Source organism: Letharia columbiana (genome assembly GCF_014066305.1).
Source record: "Letharia columbiana isolate WasteWater2 chromosome Unknown Sc0000003_s0, whole genome shotgun sequence".
NCBI lineage: Eukaryota > Fungi > Ascomycota > Lecanoromycetes > Lecanorales > Parmeliaceae > Letharia > Letharia columbiana.
The window spans coordinates 1,574,201-1,597,498 of NW_023501039.1; the positions used below are offsets into that span (position 1 = coordinate 1,574,201).

A 23,298-nucleotide genomic window follows, 5' to 3' on the forward strand; every position below is an offset into this window, starting at 1 on the left:
CTTTCATTACCAATCACCCTCCTCCTAATTTCCTGTGGAGAGAGGGTGCATGGAGAAAGGGCTACATCTATCGCGTTGCTCCTCTCGATTGCATCGCGCTCTCAGACCCGTCACATTGTAATATTACTATTGCTGCATTTCGCAGAATCTATGTCTACTTCTCTTAATCCCAAACTACCAATCGATGATCAAATCCTCCAGTTACAAGCCACTCCTTCCTTCTTTCCTCGACTTCGATCACCCCACACTATTGAAATTTCGCAGTCAGCATTCCTCCTTCGAGACATAGGCTCGAGTAATGAAACAGCCCCAATGGACATGTGGTGATTTTTGCTCGCATAGCATTTCTTACGACTCAGGGTGTGGTATGAATAGAAGCAGAAATTGCTCAGAATGTACATACCCAGATACTCCTGATCTTACTCCCCAACTCATGTCCACCCTGCAAGGTAGCAACAATCTTCCCCGTCTTTGCTTCCAATCCGCGGATGACCCCGTCGTCTCCATTTACAAACACCCCTGCTCCATTAGGGCGCCACACTACCTGCGGTGTCGAGTATGGTGTTTGTGGGGCCATGGTGCTAACGTGGACTTGAATTGCTGCTTCTTCTCTGTCCTGTATGGCAAGATTGTTCCGGGTTTGGGCCGCCTGTGTGACAGGACTGGCTAGGTTTGAAGGTGATTGTGTCAACGATGGGAGTAACAGTTTAACGATTATGACCTTCATGTGCGGCACAGCAGAGGTAGCTGCGCAAATTTCGGAGTCAGCCTTGCTTACACGAGGGAGGTAATGGAGTTACAAGACAATTCTGGGAGTAGAAAGGTTCCTTCGCTCCCGAAATATGTTTCGCGACCCAATCCCAACATCAAATGGGAAGGATCGGCTCCGAAATGTACGTACCAACCGCTAGCAATGTCGGGTCTTTGGGGCATACTTCGACAGAAGCGGGAGTGAACGTGACCCAAGAGTTGGAATAAGGGGCTAGGTTCTGGGAACCTAGCAGCTTCAGCTCCAGCGAATAATAGTATAACGATGTCGAGTCTCGGCGGGTGATCAGGAGAATCGGATGGTCAGAGTCTGGATGGTCAACGAAAGTAATTGTTTCCGGATTCGTAGACAGCGTAGTCGCAGCCACTGGGGATCCTAAGCTCGAGAAATCACCACTTGCATGGTAAAGGAACACCTTGTTGTCCCAGCCTGCAGTTACAACGATTTTGTCCCAAGTCGCCACTTTGACAACATATTTTTTATGGTCTTTCCTTTCGTCACAGACCCTAGCCATCTCATGGTCATAAAGGACAACTTGACCAGACATGCCAGTCGTAATTGTCTTTAGTCCTTGTTCGCCAAAAGAGATGCATGAGAGGATGGGAGAGTCTTGCAAATACGGAAGGGACTTGTAAATGCTGAATGTCATGTCTGTGGTAATAAGATGCAAATTTCTATCCGCTGTAGAGGCAAGTAGCAGTTGGAAAGGCTTCTCGCCGTGGAACTTCTGGACAGAGACATGCAAGATGTTCGTAGCTGAAGGCAACGTAGAGATGTGAGTCGGGTTTGAAGGAGCTGGGAAAGTAGCATCAGAAGGGAAGACACGGGCAAACAGAGACATAAGGTACATCCTACCGGGCAAGGTCCACTTCTCGCCATCCTCTAGACCAGGCTTTTCGAAGCGCAAAGTCAGATCGAAGACCTTCTTCTCTTCCAGTATCTTCTCGATCGTCAAGTCCCCCTTCTCTATAACACCAGCGTCGCGCGAAAGTCCAGCTTCTAATATAAATGCCGAGAGCGTCTGCCATGTTTTCTTCTGTGAGTCTGTCTTCGGTCTTACGAAGGGGACTAAATCGACTCACGCACATCGTTATAATTGTTGGCTCTGAGAAACCTAGCCACGATAATGGGTGGAGAGTCCGGGGCTGGCATGATGATGGTGACTGAATACCGAAAAGTGGCTCTATGTTTAAAGCGTTGATGGTAGTGAAATCAGTCGAATTGACGCACTACGAGACATATCAATCTGGAAGGCATTAAGCCCGACCTCTTCAAGATGGTTCGATTGCGCTATATCACTCATATTTGGGGTATATACTCTATCCTGAACAGAACGCCATGCTCATCTATATGGATCTTGCCGCTCGAAACCATTTTTGCGCTCATGCAACAGACTGACATGGAAGGCTGCATCCCTTGCAGAAGCATCCATGCTGTCCAGCCTTGAGCAAAATCTTTGCGAGGATGATGACTTAGAATGCTCCAAGCGTGCTGCAGCTCAGTAGAACATGTCCTCTGCACGATTCCTTCTCCCCCCTCTTCCCTCAACCTTCTCCGCAAAGAGCTCTTTTCCCGCATTACCTGCAGCCTTTCCTGGAAAAAGCTCTTTGATCGTCCCAATCGCGTTGACAGCCGCCCCACCGCGGATTGAGAAACCCTGGTTCTGCTCCCTCGATGCACCTCGAATATTGAGACCAGTACCAATATTTCCACCATCAACTTGAGATTGGAAGCCCGAAGATCTCAGTCGATCAACGGGACTCTTGCGAGAGCTAGGTCCATCCATGAAAGGCACCGACATTCCATTCGCAAAGAGATCTGCTGTCTCATCCGCGGCGTCGAAGGCATCAGAGCGGCTATGTTTGCTTGGATTGACCTTGTGCGGAAAGAGCTCCTTTTTCACTTCTGCAGCACGCGTTCTATTGCTGGAAAGATCTTTGCCACTGGGTGCTGCCTCGCGAGGCAACGCAGACTTCGTTGAGTTGAGCCCCTTGGAGACGTCCGCAATAATCATTTTACTGCTAAAAAGGTCCTTATCATTACGATCAGACCTGGATGTCGATGGAAAAAGCTCTTTGCCTTTGTTCTCATAAGGAAAGGGGTGAGGATCACGGGAGCGGTAGATCGGAGGTGGAGTTGGATGGTTGCGTCTGTTTGGTGACGCGCTGCGGTCTCGAGAGGTACGAGCACCGTTCCTCTCATCTCCAGCTGGCCGGTAGGAGTCGCCACGAAGCCGAGCGTTTCTTTTTCCCTCAATGCTACGTTCATTCGCAGATGACGAGATCGAGCCACGCCTGCTCGAAGGGTCGCCATCATCATACATTGACTCATCAAACCCGTCTTCTTTGTCTCTCCGCCTCCTTCGCCGATGCTCATCGCCCGAATATCCTTTCCTACGATAGTCGCCATTTCCTTGGAAGCTTCCCCCTCGACGGCGCTGCTCCCTGGGATCATGTTCAGGGTGCATCATGTAGAATCTGCTGGCTTCGTACGCTCGCGGACGTTTTTGGTCTGTAGTCGCTCCTATTCTGACGTACAGAGAAGATCCAGGGTGAGTGGACAGGGTTTTGGCAGCGCGCAATTGTGAAAGGGGAAGGAAGTCGTTGTCATTGGACGGAAGTGTGAGATGCTGAAGTGCTGTCATGGCAGTCTTTTCCTCTTCAAACACGAGATTTGCCGATATATCATTGATCCATTCAACGCGAAGTGGGGCTTTGAACGGGTAATGTTCACAAGAAAAGGCTTTGATGTCAGACGTGGTCAAGTCCTCAAGGCCACGGATGTGAATCTTGTGGCCCACTAGCTCAGAGTCTGATACTTGACTTGGAGGAATCGAAATTTGTGAGATTGTGTTTGTGACGGCTAAAGGCTCATTGAAATCGTCTGTGGATCCTAGGTCGATGTCGAGGTCCATGCTGTCAAGCTCCATGTCTGCTGTGCTCTGGTCCATGTTGATATTTCGCTCCAATGCCGAGCTGGGGTATGAGACCTCCATGTCGAGCGACAGAGGTGGAAGGAATGAGAGGACTTGTAAACGGTCAATGGGGTGGAGATTAGTTAGAATATTTACTTTAAGAGAAGTTAGGCACTGCGTTCTAGGTATCCAAAACCATTGTGAGTATCAACTGAGGTGAGAGAATTGGAGATTTGTACGGAGTAATGTAAAGGAAGGTAGTATGAGACTATAAGAGGCCCGATCACCTCACGCTGGTAAGAACTACCTTGGCGAGCTTGGGTACGGTACTTCTTTTCTTACCTTAAGGTAAGTCTGGTGCTCTTCCGTTCCCGCTCTTAGCCTCTTCACACGTGTAAAAGTAGTTCCGCTCCAGAGGCTAACCCTTTCGAGGTTCCAGAATTTACGACCACAGGCTGCCTCTTCTTTGGCAATTCAACTGTCTTCCACCGTCTTGACGCCTCTAAGTCCTTTGGAACGTATTAAGTCGCTTAGATCTGTCACAACTGTCCACCAAGTGTGCTCGACGATGTTCGCGTTTTAGTGCCCTCTTGCTTGCCCTATTCTCATCAAGATGATCTCACAACACATAATGCAGCGAGAAAAGAAGGCAGCCTCAAAGCCATTTAAAGTTCTTTTCTTTCTCCACGTTGCCCGAGCAGACCTAGACATTGATATCTCCCAGTTCTATCGAGAAGATTGCGACATGTACGAGTACCTGACGGCGCAGCCCATTGCAATCATAAGGCTTCACTTTCATTGGGTAAAAGCCAAACAGACCATTCAGAAAGTCAAGAAGCTTCAATATGACATTCTTGCTGCCATCAATAACACTCTGTAGCCCTCGTCTCTTATTTATGAACCTGCGCGGGTGGCTCAATAGGAACAGAGCTCGAACAATAGCTCTCTCAATCAAAAAGCTTTTCGAAAGCAAATTCCTTTCAATACTATTGACCAGTCAATGCCGCTGGGTCGCCATGTCGTGGATGCTGTTTTCCTACACAATCTGTTTCCTCCTTCCCATACTATATCACCCATACAATAAATCGTCGCACCAGCATAAAGTATTCAAACAACTTGTCCAAGTGGCTAAAGCTCATACCCTTCGTCAACACCTTTTCTTGCATTTTTCGAGTTCCTCCTCGCCTGCCTGGGCTGCGAGTTGACCGCTACCGTTTACCACCTGAAACCTCTCTTTTCCTCAAGCGCATTGCTTTGGTACCAAAGATCACTACATCTTATCGAGGTTGCGTGTTGACTGAGCTTGCTGCCATCTACGTTCGTTAAGGAAGTCCCAACCGCCAAAGCTCTCATCAATCTGCAACGCCGGCCGTTGCACTTTGCTCTCAACACCTCCTCATATCTATAATGCAAGCGACGCTGCAACCAGAACGCAACAATGAAGCCTACCGCAGTATTTGAGGGTATGGTCGCCGACATGCGCAAACAAGCCCACCCCATCAACTATGAGCTGGTGGAGCGCAACACGCGAGCTGTACTTCGTGAACAGTCTTTCGAAGAAGGACAAGCCTCCAGATCAGTTGATGGCTTCCAGCCGGTATGTGGGATATCCTCAAATAATTGTCTTGCGACTTTCCATCATCGCTGACAGAGGAACAGATCGCCGAAGACACGTTTCTTATTGGATGGCCAATAATTGGAGAGGAGTGCCCTTATGCTAGCTTGGGAATGGAGTGTGACCCTGTCTGTGTTTACTGCGATACGCAACACGTCTGCATGCATTGCGCTTTAAAATCACGTTCCGCAGAAGCAAGCATCGACCCGCCTTGTCCACTCAGGATCCCAGGCTGTGGGTGTTCCACCGGTGCGGGACCATCCGTACTCGAGTATTGCCGCAATACTGGCGACCCATTCATGAGCGCCTATGTGCAGGGCGCAGGAGATAAAGAAGTTTTCGAGGAAGAGATCGAGGATGGAGAATATTCCGAGGAGGCCGGGGAGGAAGATGTTATCGAGGAGGAGACCGAGGATGATGGATATATCGAGGACAGCGGAAATGAAATATTGTTCAAAGATATCGGAGGCGAAGAACCTCTCGATGACGAGAACGAAGGCGACGAGTTGGTTGATGACGGAACCCTGGATCTCTTTACTCCTCAGTCCCTTTGGCCACTGTCTCCAACGTTCTGGAAGGGGCTTGTACCTGGATGGGAGCAGGGTCCTCCACCGCCTTCCCCTCCTCAAGTCGACTGCAATGACTACTCAGACTATTTGCGCGAGCCTCCAATAATTGAGCCCCAAAGTTCCGTAGCTGCTGGTCAACACGCACGTGGTGGAAGAGCCCATTCTTCTGTGGATGTCCTGCAGTATCCGATGGCTTGCAATGGTTACTCTGCCTTCCTGCCTGTATTTCCAGGACTCACCAATCAAGAGTTCAAGGCGGCGAGCCAAAACGCACCTGCAGGGAAGGTCCCCCCTTTCAGTAAGCCTGTAGTAGAAGGGTCACGGCCTCAAGCGAGTCACAGACAAGAGGCTGGTCATAACCACGCAGCTGTGGGAGAAACCCGACCGTCAAAGCAACCCGCGAGTAAGAAGGATTCACGGGGCTGGGAAGAGCACGAAAAAGCGGTTGTGAAGACCCTTATGGAAGAAGTCATCTTGGAGGGTACATACGCTCAAACAGAGGAGAGATGGAAGGTGATCTCGAGGCGACTGAGTAACCGCTATTCTGTTGACCGGACATGGACGGCGGTGAAGAAGTGAGCCCTACCAATCACAGAGTTCTTTTGTCGAGCCACTAATTCTTTCATGAAGTTATTGGAACCGTCACGGTCGGAGTGACACCAACATCGACGAACGAAAGGTTAAGAAACCTGACCGAATGATCACGGGTTAGTTTGAATGCTAGATAGGTAACATCGTGGAGGCGCTGACGATGTTTCTAGGCGTGCAAGATCCCGAGAGCAGGAGGAAGGCCAGGAACTTGAAGCGCAAAGATGCAGAGCGTAACGATGGCAACGACCTGGTGGATCTGGAAGATGATGATGACTACGATTCGGCACCGTCATCAAAGCGTCTGAAGTTGTAAAGACGAAGCTTGATGATTCGGTTGGGAAGTAAGCAAAGATTTGAAAATGCGGAAGAATTTCAACAGAAGAAACTTTACTCATTACGAGTAATGATGTGCAAAAACCCTTTCAATTCTTGGCACTGGGTCCTGCGCCCTCCCTCCACCACCTCTGTCTGATTCGAATTATCAACTTTACAACCTTAGGTCGGATTCTAAAGGTTTCCGCACATAGATTAGACTCCTCATCGCTGAGATTCTAAAGCTCTGGAATATAAAAGGTTTCGTAAGAAAACGACTGATTCATAGAGCTATGAATATATTAGAATATTTCCTTTTTCTCTAATGTACGCATGACCTACTAAAATAGTTATTCGAAACTTGAATTATTCTACATAGGGTTTTCACAAGTTATTCTTGCGATTTAGACTTCGCTGGAACATTTATATTCTGACTTATAATTGTGTAGTTGATACCCTGGATCAGAAGAGGGGGCGCAGGATATCCAGTGCCAAGAATTTATAGGATTTCTGCATACACCATATGTACTTTATGCACAGGTGACAGCGGGAATCCTTAGCACCGGCAAGTGATGTTCGTGCTAGCATTCCCTCGGTGTTCTGAGATCGCTTCTGACCTTGGACTGCATAGCAATACGGCGAAAGTATTCATCATGTCACACTATATACCAACTGGGGGGAACTGGTGTCATCTTTTATTACGGATAGTTGTACGTTCCACCACACATCAAACCCTGACTGTATACCTCCGCCATTTCAATACAATTCACCGGGCAATTCTCATTGCACTTTATCTTACAGTATCCACTTCTCTCATGCGCCAAGGCAGTGACTCAAAGCAAGACGTTGATGCCTGGCGATAAAGTCTAGCGTGGAGTCGTTGATAGTGAGCAGGTTCGATCCGTTTTCCCGTTACCCACAATTCAGCAATCTTTGAGCCTGTTCGGGGATCCTAAAGAAAGCTTGCGGAACGTACGGCGAAGTCAGCCCGAAGGCGTCAACCAAGTGGTTCATAGGCGCTCCGAAGTTGCAAGCCTATTGCAGAATCAACGTCTTCAGAACTTATGCAGTTGATCACTACCGGGGTATGATCGTCTGCAGTAGACACCGAGTGTCGATTGTGGAGCAAGCCTCTGTCAAGGCGGTAAAAATCCTTTGAGTCAGAGTTTTTGATTGCTAAAAACAATCGTTGAAGACCGGCTACGCGGCTTAGGTGCCCTGCTTGGCCTTCTCAAACGTGCGCATCTGCTTGGCCAATGCTGAAGGTTTTGGCTGGGTCGGGTGGCGGTCCTTCCAAAAGACGAGACCCTTGGTACTTGTGAGGGGTGCTTGACCAGACGTTCGGGAAACCGTGCGCGAATGATTTATTCTCGAATCATCGGAAACGAATACATCGCGCGACTTGGGAGTTGAACATTTGAGGATTTGAGGATTTGAGCACCGAGAGCCGGCCAATTCGGGAATGTGTACGAATAGTCATGGTCGCGATGATATTATCTAGTTTTAGACACAAGTGAACCTGTTGTTCGAGGGTATTGAGCAGCAGCAATGTGCCAACCTGTAGTCACCGCTGGTTTTCCCAAAACAAAAAAGGTGTTTTCGCTGCCCACCTCCTGGCTTGAATGCATTTTCTCTTCCTCGACGCCGGCTGTACAAGGGTATCTATTGGAATGAATCGCGTATTTGCGCAATTGTGTGACGAATTGGAAATTCGCCAAGGCCGAAGATTGGTGACTTCAAACTTGGAAATTTGTGCCAGTTGAGACCGAAGTCCAAATTCCGCCTTCTCTAATGAAGAATAGAAGACAGTGTCATTTTCTTCTTTTGTGGTGATGGTGGAGAGAGCCCAGCGTCACCTGCGGACGTTATTCTATGATTTAATCCATTTGTCGACTCAACACGAAAATGTGGTGAAGGGCTGGCAGAAAGAGGGACTGATTCATAGGCGGCTCCCAGTATCGTCGACCTCGTGGACGGAGAATATGATTGGTGAGGGTATGGAGCATTTAAGTGTTCAGGATGTGGGGAGACCGAGTGTTGCGTGGCGCCTGCCGGCTGGCGGTTTGCTTGTGGATGGAGCAGAGGGACAGCAGACGTCGTCAGTACCGAGGCCTCATGCTTGGGGTATTTTGGACCGTCTGCGTTGTCAACCAGTTTCCTGAAAGACGGAAGAGGGTACGGAGGCCGCTGCATAGGCTGGGCAACAGAGCCAACCACGGGGCCCGTCCTTGCTGCGACATCAGCAAATTGTTGGAGTCTTTGGTACGGTGGGGGCGGATTGGCTGGTGATTTGGGAACCTCGTTGTGGCTCCATACTGTCGGTGAGCGGTCAGAAGCTGTTGAGATTCGATTACCATAGAGATTTGTACCAGCTGCATTGTGCAAGGTCGATCGCCAGTAATCGGACTGAGGTGTCTCAGGTGGAGGAAGATAACGGTGGGGATGGGCGACAGCATTTGGCGAGGACATTGAGAAATGGGAGCTCGAGTCAGACACCAGAGACGGAGCCTCACCGAGGGAATCAGGCATGGACACCTCAGAATGGACAGGTGAGATCAAAGGCGGCTCGAACCTCCTTCTAGACGTTGGCACTATGATGTGTCGATCTGCTGGATGTGGTGGTATAGGAGCTGGCCGAGCAAACGATAGAGGCTCAACGTTTTCATCAAAATCAAGGGCGGCGCCACGAACGCTTTCCCTCCGCCGTACAACGATGCGACGTCGACGGTTCATGCCACCATTCCACCAGTTCTTGACGGCGTTGTCACTACGGCCTGGAAGACGACGTGCGATCTCTGCCCAGCGCTTGCCCATCTCTGATACCAGGCGTTCTATGATCTCCCCTTCCTCTGCCGATATGGGGTCATGACATAGGCTAGGTTTGAGATTCTGATGATATCGTTCTCTGCACTGCTTGGGAGACCTGGTGCGGATGAATTGAGATATCCTGACCCAATTATGGGCACCTTGAGATTGGACCAGCTCCAGGAGCGATCGATCTTCATGCTGCGACCAAGGTCCTCGTTTGGAGCCCATGGTCATGGACACAAAGCAGCAAAGATGCTATACCATGGTTAGCATCTCGAAAGCTAACATTGGAGACCGCAGGACGTACATAGCTGTTGACCAGCAATGACTGTAACTATCAATGATGGCAATGCGCATGTACGTAAAATGGTTCGCAGAGTAGAAGAAGTGGGAATGGCGGAATATCAATAGTGTATATAGATAGACTTTGTATAGACTTTGGGGGACAGAAACAGAGGGAAGTGTGCCACAGTAGTAACGATATCGGTCGGACCTGTAACATGTCTCATGCCGAGCAAGTAGCGGGGAGGAATTATGGTCACGGTTTTTTCTTTTCTTTTCTTTTTTTTTCTCCTTGGCTGGAGCTTACAACGCTCGAGTTTGAGCGTTTTTTCACCAATGGTTGAAAATTGGCAAAAGAGGCAAGAGCAGTGAGATGGGGGAGAAAATGTGGACAAGCGTGTGGTTGACAGTGGTCGAGTTGGGGAAAAAGTGAAAGAGGCGCTGGTCGATGGCTTGGATGGCTTGTCAATGATGCTAGTTTGGGAGTTGTTTTTTTCTGCCAGTGTGCTTGTGGGACAGTGGGAATGGAGGAAAGGTGTGTGTCCGGAGAAGGAGGCTAAGGGACTAGATAGATGTCAAATCTGCTGGAACAAATCTGCTGGAATACGTGGTAACGAAACAGTAATATTTGAATATCAATGATACAAGACCATGGCTGTTGACAGGGAGCCAGGACAGTGGAAAGGAAGATGGGAAGGAGTCAAAAATAGTCGAAGTAGTATAGTAGGAAGGAGCAAGTAAGTTCGTTCCAGCAGGCCGGTCACGATCAAAGTGGCTGACGTAGTAGGATGATGATGATGATGATGATGATGATGATGATGATGATAGTAGTATCTTACATGCCTTTCAATTGATTGCAATGCTCCTACTGATCACTACTTATCACACATCCTGGCTGGACTATACTTTCCCTGAGGCATGATTGGCATGCTTGGCATGACTGATCAATCCCGAGCCTATCAATGTTCCATGTAATAAACATGCCGAGTTTACGCTCTTTAAGTCGAGCGTATAATAAGCCCGCAAGCCCCTGGCCAAAGTGGTGCGTAATGCGTATAATCCAGGAGTGGGATGGCAGCTTGCGGGTGGAATTGTATGGATGCTACGCCCGATATAGAGCAAAAAGCAAGGATCAGCCAGCCGTAAGGCGTAAGAGTAGTAAGAATAGTAAAGGATAATAGTAAGGATGGTTATGGGTCGTAGTATTCTCCCATATGTCATGCACGGGCGTTTGGGACTTGGCGCTGGATCGCAGAATTCCCGGGGGTATTCTTGGGGGTCTAGACTTTTTGACAGAACGCCATCACTAGCGGTAGTGCTGCAGAGAACTCGCCTACCAAAACAACCTTGCCGTTGTACCCTGTCGTCATATCAAATAACGGTTCCAGGGGTCAAATGTAGGACAAACATTCCACCACTTGTTCTTGTGGACATTGACCAGTCTTCATACAACTTTCTATCAACTAGCATTCTCGTGACAAAGCTGAATCAGCAATGTCCTTCTCTCTCTCTTACCCTCTCTCTCTCTCTCTCTGTCTCTCTCTCTTTCTCTTTCTCTTTCTCTCTCTCTCTCTCTCTCTCTCTCGCGTCTCGGGACATGTAAAGTAACCGCGGGACCTGCGGCCGCATCATGCACCTGGAGTCGACCGAGCACGAGCGAAGAGCGATGGGCCTTAGTCCGATTCACCGTGCGTTAGTGTATATGCGGCATGACGGCAGTCCACGTACCCACGAACCAACGTTGCGACATGGTAGACGCTAGGATCTCATCTGGCAGGGTTTGGTGGGAATCGGGACCGAAAAACGTTGTGCAGATCATTCTTGCCTTCGACCCAATCAAGCAAATCCTCCGGGAGCTGACCCTTGACCCAGTGACGCTTCAGCTCCAAAAGGTAATCGTGGCGCACTCGGACTTCCAACGGTCACCCTCATTCGTAGAGGTGGAATATCGGCCCTTGTCTTTCCGTACCAAACGCCTGAGGCTCCCGTAATGTGTTACGATACACCTTGGATTTATCGAGACACCGTTTGACCGTCATGGTCCATGGAGGAATTCGGGCCAACTGCAAAGTGGGGTTTGCAGCTCTGGCGCATGTGCAGGGATTCCTGAAACACTACTTGCGTGCGTGCCATCGAGGAGCATCTCGCATCTTGCATCTTGAATTTTGATTCTGAGCCTCGATAGATCGCCAAGAGTGGGTAAATCAAAGATCGTAGACTACCTAAAGTATCTTTGCGGTCCAGTGAGTACGTCGTCCATCGTCATGCGCATTTCGCATGACAGATCGGGATGCCGCTGGACCGTTGCGCAGTGCGTACGAACAGGATGGGGTGAAATGATGGCTCTGGCAGTCTAGAACGTAGAGACCCGGCTCGCTTCATTTGACTGCTTGCGGCATCGTTCCCTGCAGTGTCGCCCGCGGCGTTCCTGCTGCCAGCTGCCAGGCCCAGGTCTGCACTTCAACGACACACCGAATAATAATGGGGAGCGGAAAGTGCATAAGGTTGGGACCGGCTGCAACCTACGAGGCCGCTAAAATGCAATGGTCTGAGGGTCTTGAATGGTCGATCAGTCAAAATAGCGAGATAGTCCGGAGCGATCGACCGATGAACCAGATGCATTTTCTTTCTTTTTCTTTTCTTCTTTTTAACTTCCGACATTTCGATGACAACAATGATACTGCCAGCTCCCAACGGTCGTCATCTACGACCAACATTGTTTGACATCCATGGGCTTCATGGCTTCATGGCTTCATGGCTTCATGGCTTCATGGCTTCATGGGCTTCATGGCTTCATGCCTTCATGGCTTCATGGCTTCATGAAGCGCCGAGACTAAACTCAATGCGCGCTTTTTTAGCGACTGCCGAATTGTGACATTTGGGGAGAGGAGGGGGGGGGGGTTATTAAAGTACTGAGGCATTGAATGCTTGGCACGGCAGTGAAAGGCAAAGTATTATTATGGCATATGTCGGCACTCAAAAGTGCGCAGATAGACGAGATCTGTGTCTAGGAATTTGGGAGACTGGGACTGGGACTGGGACTGGGACTGGGAGACTTTGAGGCTTTGGGCAGGAAACTAAGCCCTTTGAAGCCTTTAGCCTCATTTGTCGATGGCGCCTTTAGCCAGGGCAAGGTAAGGTAAAGTAAGGTAAGGTATTTGGAATTTGGATTTTGCTCTGCAGTCTGCAAGAATAATGCAACCTGCAGCCTGCAACCTGCAACTTGGTTCAAACAATAACAACAATAATAATAATGATGATAATAATAATAATGATATTCTTATTCTCATTATTATTGTCACCCAAGTCGGGTCAGGTCATCCATCAGCTTTGCCTTCACGGGGTTGCCGAAAGCCAATCGCTTTCGACATCCAAAACCAACGTATCCAGAAGCCAGAAGCATATATACACCACCAACTGATGCCCGTCACGGAGATTTACCTTCACACTTTATGTCCTCTCAACTCTGGTACAGTCATGCGTCTAATGTTACTTTGAAGCCATCATCTTTTTCCCCTTCCCACCATCCCACCATTTCCCCAGCATCTAACCCCCCCCCCCCTTTTCCTTTTCCTTTTCCCTTTCCCCTCCTCTCTTACTACTTGATCCCATCAAGCTCGTCATGTTTGTAAGAGAAGCTATGAATGAGTTCCGAGCGATGACCTCGAGGAACTTCAATTCTGCCGGTAAAACGCTTGGAAAAAGTCGCATCGGTGTTTGAAAATCCTGATGATGGGGTTAAGCTAAAGATTGCAGGTCTCATGCTTCCTTCACACGCTTCGAGACAGGGGACGTATCGTCCAGAAAACACGATCTTCAAATGAAGACATGAGCGGAAAACGGGTTGCATTCGCATGTCGTATCCATCACAAATCTTCTGGCTCTGAGTCAGGCAAATGTGGCAATGCGGCCTTTTGGGGTTGGAGGCACAAGGGAACAGGGGCCATTTCCTTCAAAGTTCAATCACGGATGGAAAACAGGGCCTAAAATCCACTGCATATCTGCCTTCCATCTTCTACCTCGAATATCCCGAACATCCGGTTCCGTCGCCCAAGCCACCGGCTCCTCGAGAAGGTAATGATATGTCCAGAATATCCCCAGCGCTATGCAATATGCTATCATACCGTATCCAATGTCAGAAGTTTCCTTCTCTTGCTCCTTCGATATTCCAGATTCCGTACCTCGTAATCATAAAATCGTACATGTTCGAATAACAGAATCCGTCATCATTATAACCAAATATCCCCGCCTTCTCCATTGACCCATCTGCGCCACGCTTCCGAATACGCAGATTCTAAATCCCGAACCCAGCGTCGAGTATCAAAGAGCGGGCTAGTCCGACGACTCTCGTAGAGTAGCTTCCTGAGCTCCATCAATCTACCCCTACCCATTCCCTGCTTGCCGTCCTCCACCGGGTACACAAGGTCACTACCAAGCTCTACCCCTTGCTCCTCGTACGCGTCGTCACTATCAGTAATTAAATCCTCTGCCGCTCTGTCGCCTTCAACGTCCTTCGGCAACGCCCCCCTCAGGATTGAAGCAGCCATTCTCGAGCACATTTTATACTCATACCTCGGCAGGGTTAGCAATGGCGTGCCGGACCAGAGCACATCTGCAGCGGTGGTGTGGGCATTGCATTCTGGCGTGTCTAGAAAAAGATCGCAGACACGGGCTCGCGAGATATGCTGGTGCTTTGGCGCAACGTCTGTGAAGATAATTCGCGACGCGACCTCGGCGCCAACCCAGCGCAACGCTGTTTCTCTGAGATTCTCCTCACCGAGGTCGGGAAATCTCAGGAGCCATAATACCGCCTTTGGTGTGCGGGACAGGATGCGTAGCCACGTTCTGAACGTAGTGGGATCGATCTAAGAGTCATAGGGGGGTCAGTCATATGCAAATTCGGTGGCAGACGGAGGACCCGCAAACCTTGTAAAGCTGGTTGAAGTTGCCGAAGATGACAGCATCATCTGATAAAGTTGGGAACAAGTCCTTGCGCATCTTCCATCGCCGTCGCTGTTCTTCTGGCCAGCTGAGCTGCGGTTCTTGGGCATCCGGAGCGCTTTGTCTATGGTCACAACAGAAGAAGGTGTCCCTCGTAAAAATAATATTCTCACCATAAACCCAGTCATCATGATCATCCTCGTTGTTGCCATCCTGAGTCTGATCTGTAAGGTCTACATTCCCCCGCCAGGGCCTGAGTGTCTGTGGGGGGACCGCAATCTTGTCCGCGAGCAGATAATCGCACCATTCGGCGCCCAACGTGCCTGCAAAGCCCATGAACGACATCTGTATAGGAGCCGGACGCGCTGCAAATACCTCGTTCCTTGCGCCTCGGGTATACCCATTGAGGTTAATGAGAATGTGAATGCCGTCTGCGGCTACCTGGTTCACTACGCGATCAATCGACCAGGTAGATGCATCGTAAAAAACGGGTGCTTCCCGCTCAATCTGCTGACGATGCACGGAGCCATCACTGGTAGTCGTTGCATAGCAAAAGGCCTTGACGCGAAGTTTGTCATGAAAGCCGAAGACTGATTGCATGAGATGCGCCAAAGGATGATTATTAAAGTCGGAAGATATATAGCCAACGTTAAGATACGGCTTAGGTGGTGCCGGAGGATCATACACGTGAGCAGAGAGCCAAGGAGCCCGTAGTGTGGAGCATGAAACCCGTAGACCGTTGCGTTGAGAGATCTTGCGAATCTGCTTCGCAGACAAAGGGCAGGTAAACGTATGGAAAGGAAGCACAGTCGGGGCGCTGGGAATTGCCAGAGCTGCGGGCAGCTGTGGTCGCATTCGATGGCTGGAGGGAATGGATCGTTTTTCAATATACTGAGACCGATAGATCTGTCGGACCAGCTGCCTCGTGGCTCGTTCGATCAGTCGAACTACTTTAGCACCCTCCCATTGATTCCCAGCCCAGCCCTCGAGGGCGCTCCTGAGACCTCTGTGGTGCTGACCTTCGCCTTCCAGGCTCAATCGCTGAAGTAATTTTTCTATACCAATGCTGTGAAGGACACCTTTACCCCAACCCTCACCATCGTGTAACTGCTTCTCAACGATTGCAACGACACGTTCAATCCATCCAGAACTTGGAACAGAAGCCTTTTTAGAATCGAACAGGTCGCCACGCTCGTCAACGTGCCAACGATCTCGGTTGTTCATGAAATGATTGATTCCACCGCGACCACGCCAACTACAGACGGAGTTCAGCGCATTCGCAAGACCGCAAACAGCCTCTGCGAAATCGGGATTCGACGTGACAGCTCTCTTATAGTACTTAATCGCATCGCTTACTTTACCTTGATCTTTGACGGCATTCGCTAGATTAGCAAGGGCTATATCGAAATTGCCGTCGCACTCAACCGCCTTCTCATACATCTTGATGGCAGCATTTAATTGCCCGATGTCTTTGAAGAGGCTGCCAAGGTTTGTGTACAGATGAGCATGGTGTGAGTCAAGCTTCAGGCCATAATCGTAGTATGCAAGTGCTAGAGCAATCCCACTACCAGGCGTGACCCCGGGAACAGATGAAGTTTGCGAAACGGTAGGTTTCAGGGTCGACCTAGATCGAGTTGATTGCTGGACACCGGCCAAAAGGATGCCGACGTTGTTAGCAGTCGACGGGCTGGGTTGAAGCGATAGCGAGAGATAGTAGAGTGCCAGTATCTCCTGAACTCCAGAAGTTGCTCTTGGCGCGGTGGCCGCAGCTCCGCTAGAAGACATTCCATCCTGATAGATTTTGGCAAGAGAGAGGAGAGAATTACTGATTATTGACACTGCTGCCTTGTAGCCAAAGCCGTCAGGGACAGCCTCAAGGCCAGGGAGCCGACCTTGTGTAGGAAAGACAAGTCGTGAGGTTTCCAGCGCAATGTCAGGTGGAAGTAATATTGGCTCGTCCACACCATAATTTCCATGAGGGCTCCCAATACCTAAACGCGGCTGCTCTGAAAAGACGGCCAAAACTTGTTTGATTAAAGCTCGAATGCCGAGGTGACGTCTTCCGGCGCCAATCAGAATAGCCTCCTCGAACGCCTTGGCGGCTCCTGTATTATCTCCGAGTTGATACAGCATATTGCCTTTACCATGCACCAGAGCGAGCATTCGACCATTTTCGGACGGCGATATGGCGTATCCACTGGATCCGAACCCGCCGATAGCTTCGAGATCCGAGCTGTCCGAAATATATTTGCCGGCGAAAGGGCTACCGCCAGTCACCATGTTGCGCTGGGTTTGTGCCAAATTTGAGTCGTAATTGATTCGAAGAGCGTGTTCGACGTATTCGATGACTTTCACCGCTTCCCTTCCGCGATGACATTCATGCAAAAGACCGATAAGATGCTCAATGGCTTCAAAATAGCTGGGTCGAAGCTTCACAGACCGAAGCCAATACTGCTCAGCATCATCCCTCCTGTTAAGCGCAAGCAAGGTGGCCGCCAAATTCGACATGGCCTCTACATTGTCGGGGTCGCGTTGTAAAACTTTCAAATACCACTTCATAGCTTTGTTATAGTCACCCAATCCATACGCGAGACAACCTGTCAGAAGCATGCCATCCATCCACTCCAGGCCGCTCTCTTGACAGAGTCTGCTAAGCATTTCCATAGCGCATATAGCTGCAGCGGATGGAGAAGTCGCATGCATATCCGAAGAAAGATGAGGCGGTACATAACTGGATTGTATTGCAAGGGCACAGGACCGAGAACGTCCGTCATGTGACTGCCACCGCTGTCGAGACTGGTTACTCGGCAGAGAAGCGCAGTTTGCAGAGGACGGCTGGAATGCTGAGACCTGACCACCTGAGGAAAATTTCCCTGCGCGAATGGAAGCCAATGGTTGATTAAGAGTGCTATACTGGTCCTTCAGAGAGGCCTGCGTTGCTATATTTAGGTCACAGGATCGATTGTTACGGCCGTAGCTATTCGACCAGGATGGGTAAGGTCGCCGTGGAGGGTATATAGAGCAGCTAGATTGATGTTGTACCCCAGCATTATGCTGCTCGTTAGGGGGATTGCGCCGCGTCTGTTCAATGGAGGCGAGTAGGCCGCCGTAGATTCGATGGGCCCACATGAGGACTTTCTCTCTAAAATGGGCATTGCTGTTTGATACCGCTGGATCGTGATGCGAAGGCATAGAAGGCGTACAGTATCCAGAACTTGCTAACCCTGGATGACTATAGATCTCGCTAAATGTTCGAGCGCTCTGGTCTTTCCAGGCAGATGGCTTATTCCGATACGCGAGAGGAATGCTATGTTGCTGCTGCGTTGTAGCTGCCGCATGATTGTTGAATATAGGACTTACGTTGTTTACGCTATCATGCACGTGGTTTGGAGAGGCCAGTATTTCATGTGTACGCTCGTCAAGGACAGAAGCAGGTATGACCGAAGGATCGGTCACCTGAGTGTATTGAGAATCGCTATGGGCTTGTAGCCATTGGCCATAGTGACTGACAGCAGGCAGCTGCGGAGTAGACAAGTCAACAGTAGGTTCGGGTTTTTGATACTGAAACCTCGGGTCACGAAGAGGCGCAGGGCGGTAGGGCTCAAAAGCACCGTCTGGCCAGTACGGCCCGTAAGGTCCGGGACTGTGTATGGAGGTAGGACCCAAGCATGGCGGCCACATGGGCTGTAAGACTGTTGGAACATGTTGGCTCCCTGCTAGGTTATAATGGTGATGATGTGAGTAAGACTGGTCCAGGACGGAGTCTAAGCCTGCGGGTGGGACGCTATTGGATCTCCATCCTGAATCCACCTTTACCTCATCACTAGATCTTGCGCCTTGCACAGTCGTATTCGAGGGAACATTGCTGTTCAATTTCTGGGCACGTTGTTGTTCTCCGGCTCTCGAGTTGACGAAGTGGGCGTTTTGGGGCGCTGAAGGTTCGGTAAACCCCTGCGCCAGAGGGTAAGGATAGGTTGTCTGGCTGGAAGCATTCGACACAGGTAACAAGAGATGCTTCGTCGCATGTGGTCTCTTCGTCCACTCGACAGGACTCCCATCATATCCTGCTGCCAGGGTTCCATTTGGGGTCTTTCGTCGAAGCATGTGCTCTGAAGCTTCGGAGGTGGACGTATACTGTGTTCGAGGTGGTATTTGCTGCGACATTGCCAAGCTACTCCGTAGTGAACGAGGATATTGATGAGGCTTCTCCAACCTTTGTCGAAAGGTAGCATGCCGCATCTGACTGGGCTGATTGAGCTGCGGAGAGCTTTCAAAATGGGCCGACTGTACGTCTTTGGATTCATTATGACGAGGCGAGTATAAAGACTGTTGAAAATGGTGCTGCTGTTGTTGATGCGCAACTTCTGAAAACATGGCGCTTCCCTCTCGCCTTTTCACTCCTTAGACCCGAAAGTGACAAGGGCAAGCAAACAATGCACACCCGCTAGATGATGCCAGTGGTGCTTTCAATGCAGTTTGGTGTCTACACCAAGACTCATCGGTTGCAGCATGGATATGTTCCAATGCCTTTGCGACTTCTTGTCCAACGTTTCCTGCATGTCATTCTCCTGACCGGCCGAGGGTTGGCTGAGGTTCTCCTTGATTGGTGGGATTGCACGCGGTAAGCAGATGACGATGGAATCCGCAAGAGATCGGCCGGAGAGGGGGAGCGCTGGAACCGTTCGAGCAGGTATGCGTGTTTTGATTGCCAGTGGCAGAGGTGACTACCTGGGTAAAGCAGAAGGTAGAGAGAGGGTCAGAAGAACGGGAGAAAAAAGTCGAGGTCTCTCGTTCTCTCTTGGCTTGGCTGATAGAGACTTGGATCTTGAGAGAGGCGGCCGAGCTGCACTAGCTGCTGTCCGTGGCTTACCCCTAGCGCCCAGAGACCACCCCCCCCCACATAAAACGTGATTATGTTTGACGTTGCCGGACAGATATCCAACTGCTTATAACCGACGAAATTTACTTTACCTCGGTATAGGAAAGACTCGTGGAATGGGCCCACAGTCATGGGATGACGAGAGACAAGGAAAGGAAGGTTCCCTACGGCTAGGGGCCTGAGGTGCAATCCAAGGACAGCGCTGGTCCTTTTTTGAAGGAGCCTCACACAAGCGGCTTCCAACCAATGACTTTTGCCCGCGATCCGACCGTTGCGGGCTTTTTGCATTGGCTGCAGATCCAATGTGTGGATGCAATGTAGGCATCCGGTTGATAGGCATCCGGTTGATAGGCAGTCGATCTGAGTTCTGTGACACTACTGTTTGATAGGCATTTTCCCGCACAAACATTACTATTCGTTGGCTTTCAAATGGGTGCCTCACATTGCGCACCTCCCTCCCCGCTCCACTGGCAAGATTTGCCCTCTGTCCCGCTGATCATTGCCTTATGCACTACCTCTGCGCGGCGGGCTGCTGAATCATGCAACTGGTACTTTTGCATATTTCATGCATTGTAAGTAGCTTCTAGTAGTGCGCCATCTAATTACCTACACACCCTAAGAAGCAGACCCTAAGAAGCAGACACATAATGCATAAGACGTCCGTCACAGTCTCCTTCAAGCTGTAAAGGTGCCCCGTAAAGAACCTAACTTTGGGCCACAACATTCTCTGCGTCCATAACAGTAGTTGACGCTTGGCCTTGTCTACGGGTGCTACGTTACATGCTAGCTGTAAAGACTTCTTGAGACACCATATCAAAGGCGCTGAAGGTTGTGCCAGGCTGTTACCCAAAAAGAGCTGCCAAGGGCCATTCTTTCTATGGGGTTTCAGCTGGTACCTGAAACGGCCAGCCTGTCGAATCTGCATTAGCAAGTCCTTGGGGATTGCTTTTGGGGAATGACCTACTTCATCAGATGGTCCATGAAGCTCTGTAGCGACACATCGTCCGTGAAGATGGTTTGTGTTGAATTGCCATTTCCGTAGTTACTGTTGGTAGTGTGAGTTGTCGATGGGTTGAGCTTAGCAAGAAGGAAACGGGCCTGAGAGCCGCCTGCATCACAAATTATAAATCGAGGTAACGGAAATCGATCTTGCACCAATTCCTATGCAATAATTAGCCTCAGTTTGACACCAACCCCCCCCCCCCAACGAGAGTCTGCCTGGAAACCAGCTTACCCTTGCGTCTTCCTTTGGTTGCTCCAGTATGCTCTTGAAATTTTCGTAACCTTCTTGATCCTGATAGCCTGCCTTCCTCCATTCCGCCATCGTCTCGCCATGGAAAATCAAGATCTGGAAGAACGTGTCTAGAAGCAAGATGTGTGTCGGATGGATAGAAGCGGAATCGAGTAAGACAGGCACACTGCCTTCTTGATCAAAGGTATAAGAATCTAAGGTCGGCTGGATCATGACCAACGAGTCTCCGACGTATTCATGGTTGAGCACGTGTCGATAAAATGCTGTCTCATCAGGTGAACTGTTGAATACCTGCAGGAAATGGCTGCGACGAAGGTGGAACATGAATTGCGGGTATAAAGTAAAGTTCTTCTCGAGCCGGAAGGATGATGGATCGTCTTTTCTGTATTCTGCAAACCTCGAACACAGTCGGATGAGCATTCTGTCTACCCATCGAAGTACGTCTGGCCCGTCATCCACCTCTGCTTTGAATACCGCAATGCGGGACATGAGAACGGCGGCAGCTTCCTGATCGAAGGATTGGGCTATGGCCGGGTCACCAGCTGGTCCACTGAGGTTGCGCGCCACTGTGGTGACCCGAAGGTGGAATTGGCCGGAAGAATGCTGGTAGTAGGTCAAAAACTGCATCATGCCCTTTTGTGGGCCCTGCTGATGTTGCGCTGGTCCGCCTTGGTTCGCAATTTCGAAGTACAGTCCAAAGCTGGCGGTTGGATCAATACCGCACATCTTCCAAGAGCAGGTGTTACCGATTCCACATTCGGTCTCCCCCACGGAATTCGACTTCTTGTTGAGAGACACCGCATGCCCTATAAGGCCAGTGACCTTCAACTCCTTGGTCGTTAACACTTCCAACGACGCGTTGAACCCCATGAGCAGGTTATCTGAAGCATCTTTATCAAAGACTCGGACAAAAGACTGTTTGAACTGCGATGAGGTAAAGCTATCGGTGAGAATCATGTGACCTCCAGTGGAGTTAGAAAGACCTTTCATCTCAAGAAGTCCGACCTGGTCAAGACAGCCTGCGAAGATGTCGATGATATGACCGTTGTGGGATACTCGCTTCGCAAGATTGTCGTAGAACTTTTTGTGTTAGTAGTAGAGCCGCGTTCTGATATTGGAAGCTTACCTTCAGAGCCTTCTTGTAGTATTTGATATTATCCCGATCAATATCATGATGTGATCGTATTGGTTCACGTAATTCCGGGCCTACTACGAGGCCAGGCCCTTCTGTTGCTGGTCCTCCAGCGAACAACATAATCCTGCCACCGGCATTTTGAAATGAAGTCTCGAGTAAGCCCACTGCTACGCTCAAAGCGACCCCGGTACATCTCAGAGAACGTTTGTCGTTTGCTACTGGCCAAGGGTCCTTCTGAAGCTGCTCCAAAGCATTTGTGAGTTGAAATTCGCACTGCTGGACAGGCAGCAAGAATCTCGCAGTGGGTCCCATGACTGGGGCAGGCCTGCCTGGCTGGGGAGGTACATTGGTGCGCATGCTGGAACTGGATAGACCGAGCATCTCCTGGACCTGCTTTGCTGCGTAATCCTTACTCCCTCGGAAAACATACGACTTTGCGCACTCGGTATAGCCAAGCTCGTGCACTTGCGCCTGTGACAAGGTCAGTCTCGCATTCCAAACCAGCGCATTAGAAGGATTACCATCGTTCCAAACGTTATTAATCCTACGAGAGCATTCGGCGGCAGAAGGCTGAGGCTCATGACCAAGGAGTCTTTCAGTGCCTTTAGGCTGTCCTCCTCCTGACATGTGTCGACAACATAGACGAACAGTGGGGGGGCTGGTGCCGGTCGTGCCAGCCTATACTCAATCGTCGTGCTCGCTGGGTGCAGCTCGGGGGGTATGTTATCTTGTGTGATGTCTTTGTAGTGAGCAGGCAGTCCGTTCCGGGATAAACAGAAGGGACATATCCATAACCGAGCTCTTGTATCGACAGTCCTGAAACTATTAGCTATCATGCATGAATCTAAATGTTAGACGCTACCGTACGCAAAGGGGTTAAGCACAGCTCGGCAAGGAGCCTTGCAAGTGATGGGCTCATATTGTAGCAGCGGTGTGTCCGGCTTCTCCTTCAAGGGGGTGTAGAGGGCTCCAATGGGTACAACAAGCCGGGAGGCTTCCTGGATCGACATGAGTAGTGGCCGGCAAGATGGGCGGATACCAGACTTACCATGCGAGTACTTGGAAATGTGTTCCAACTTAGTCTGATGCCATCACGGTCCTCGACCTCGCTCCACTGGTCTTTGAGAGCTTCGTAGTCCATATTTCCCCCAGTCCCTAGAACGACTCAATGAGGAGGTGGAACGCAATACGGTGTGTAGTATTTCGACATATGAAGCTTCCAACCACTGGC

The 23,298-nt window shown here is 49.9% G+C and overlaps 7 protein-coding genes across 7 annotated transcripts; 2 read left to right on the forward strand and 5 right to left on the reverse strand.

Moving 5' to 3' along the window:
• Positions 1 to 163: 163 nt before the first annotated feature.
• On the reverse strand, positions 164 to 1,921 carry HO173_002000 (uncharacterized protein; the record flags this gene model as incomplete). The annotated part of the gene is made up of 5 exons (XM_037303936.1): positions 164 to 247; positions 404 to 747; positions 902 to 1,564; positions 1,625 to 1,790; positions 1,856 to 1,921. 5 exons carry the CDS (start codon positions 1,919 to 1,921, stop codon positions 164 to 166), a joined length of 1,323 nt encoding a protein of 440 aa, XP_037169658.1.
• A 346-nt stretch (positions 1,922 to 2,267) lies between these two features.
• Positions 2,268 to 3,764, reverse strand: HO173_002001 (uncharacterized protein; the record flags this gene model as incomplete). Its single annotated transcript, XM_037303937.1, has 1 exon — positions 2,268 to 3,764. One exon carries the CDS (start codon positions 3,762 to 3,764, stop codon positions 2,268 to 2,270), a length of 1,497 nt encoding a protein of 498 aa, XP_037169659.1.
• Positions 3,765 to 4,296: 532 nt separating this feature from the next.
• Positions 4,297 to 4,563, forward strand: HO173_002002 (uncharacterized protein; the record flags this gene model as incomplete). Its single annotated transcript, XM_037303938.1, has 1 exon — positions 4,297 to 4,563. One exon carries the CDS (start codon positions 4,297 to 4,299, stop codon positions 4,561 to 4,563), a length of 267 nt encoding a protein of 88 aa, XP_037169660.1.
• Positions 4,564 to 5,121: 558 nt separating this feature from the next.
• HO173_002003 (uncharacterized protein) lies at positions 5,122 to 6,771 on the forward strand (the record flags this gene model as incomplete). Its single annotated transcript, XM_037303939.1, has 4 exons — positions 5,122 to 5,280; positions 5,343 to 6,442; positions 6,498 to 6,574; positions 6,629 to 6,771. 4 exons carry the CDS (start codon positions 5,122 to 5,124, stop codon positions 6,769 to 6,771), a joined length of 1,479 nt encoding a protein of 492 aa, XP_037169661.1.
• A 1,787-nt stretch (positions 6,772 to 8,558) lies between these two features.
• Positions 8,559 to 10,080, reverse strand: HO173_002004 (uncharacterized protein; the record flags this gene model as incomplete). The annotated part of the gene is made up of 3 exons (XM_037303940.1): positions 8,559 to 9,833; positions 9,886 to 9,906; positions 10,072 to 10,080. The coding sequence occupies 3 exons, from the start codon at positions 10,078 to 10,080 to the stop codon at positions 8,559 to 8,561; spliced, it is 1,305 nt and encodes a 434-aa protein (XP_037169662.1).
• A 4,009-nt stretch (positions 10,081 to 14,089) lies between these two features.
• HO173_002005 (uncharacterized protein) lies at positions 14,090 to 19,175 on the reverse strand (the record flags this gene model as incomplete). Its single annotated transcript, XM_037303941.1, has 2 exons — positions 14,090 to 14,725; positions 14,787 to 19,175. The coding sequence occupies 2 exons, from the start codon at positions 19,173 to 19,175 to the stop codon at positions 14,090 to 14,092; spliced, it is 5,025 nt and encodes a 1,674-aa protein (XP_037169663.1).
• Positions 19,176 to 20,565: 1,390 nt separating this feature from the next.
• Positions 20,566 to 23,208, reverse strand: HO173_002006 (uncharacterized protein; the record flags this gene model as incomplete). The annotated part of the gene is made up of 7 exons (XM_037303942.1): positions 20,566 to 20,590; positions 20,645 to 20,841; positions 20,915 to 22,012; positions 22,059 to 22,538; positions 22,589 to 22,883; positions 22,935 to 23,065; positions 23,116 to 23,208. The coding sequence occupies 7 exons, from the start codon at positions 23,206 to 23,208 to the stop codon at positions 20,566 to 20,568; spliced, it is 2,319 nt and encodes a 772-aa protein (XP_037169664.1).
• Positions 23,209 to 23,298: the final 90 nt, after the last annotated feature.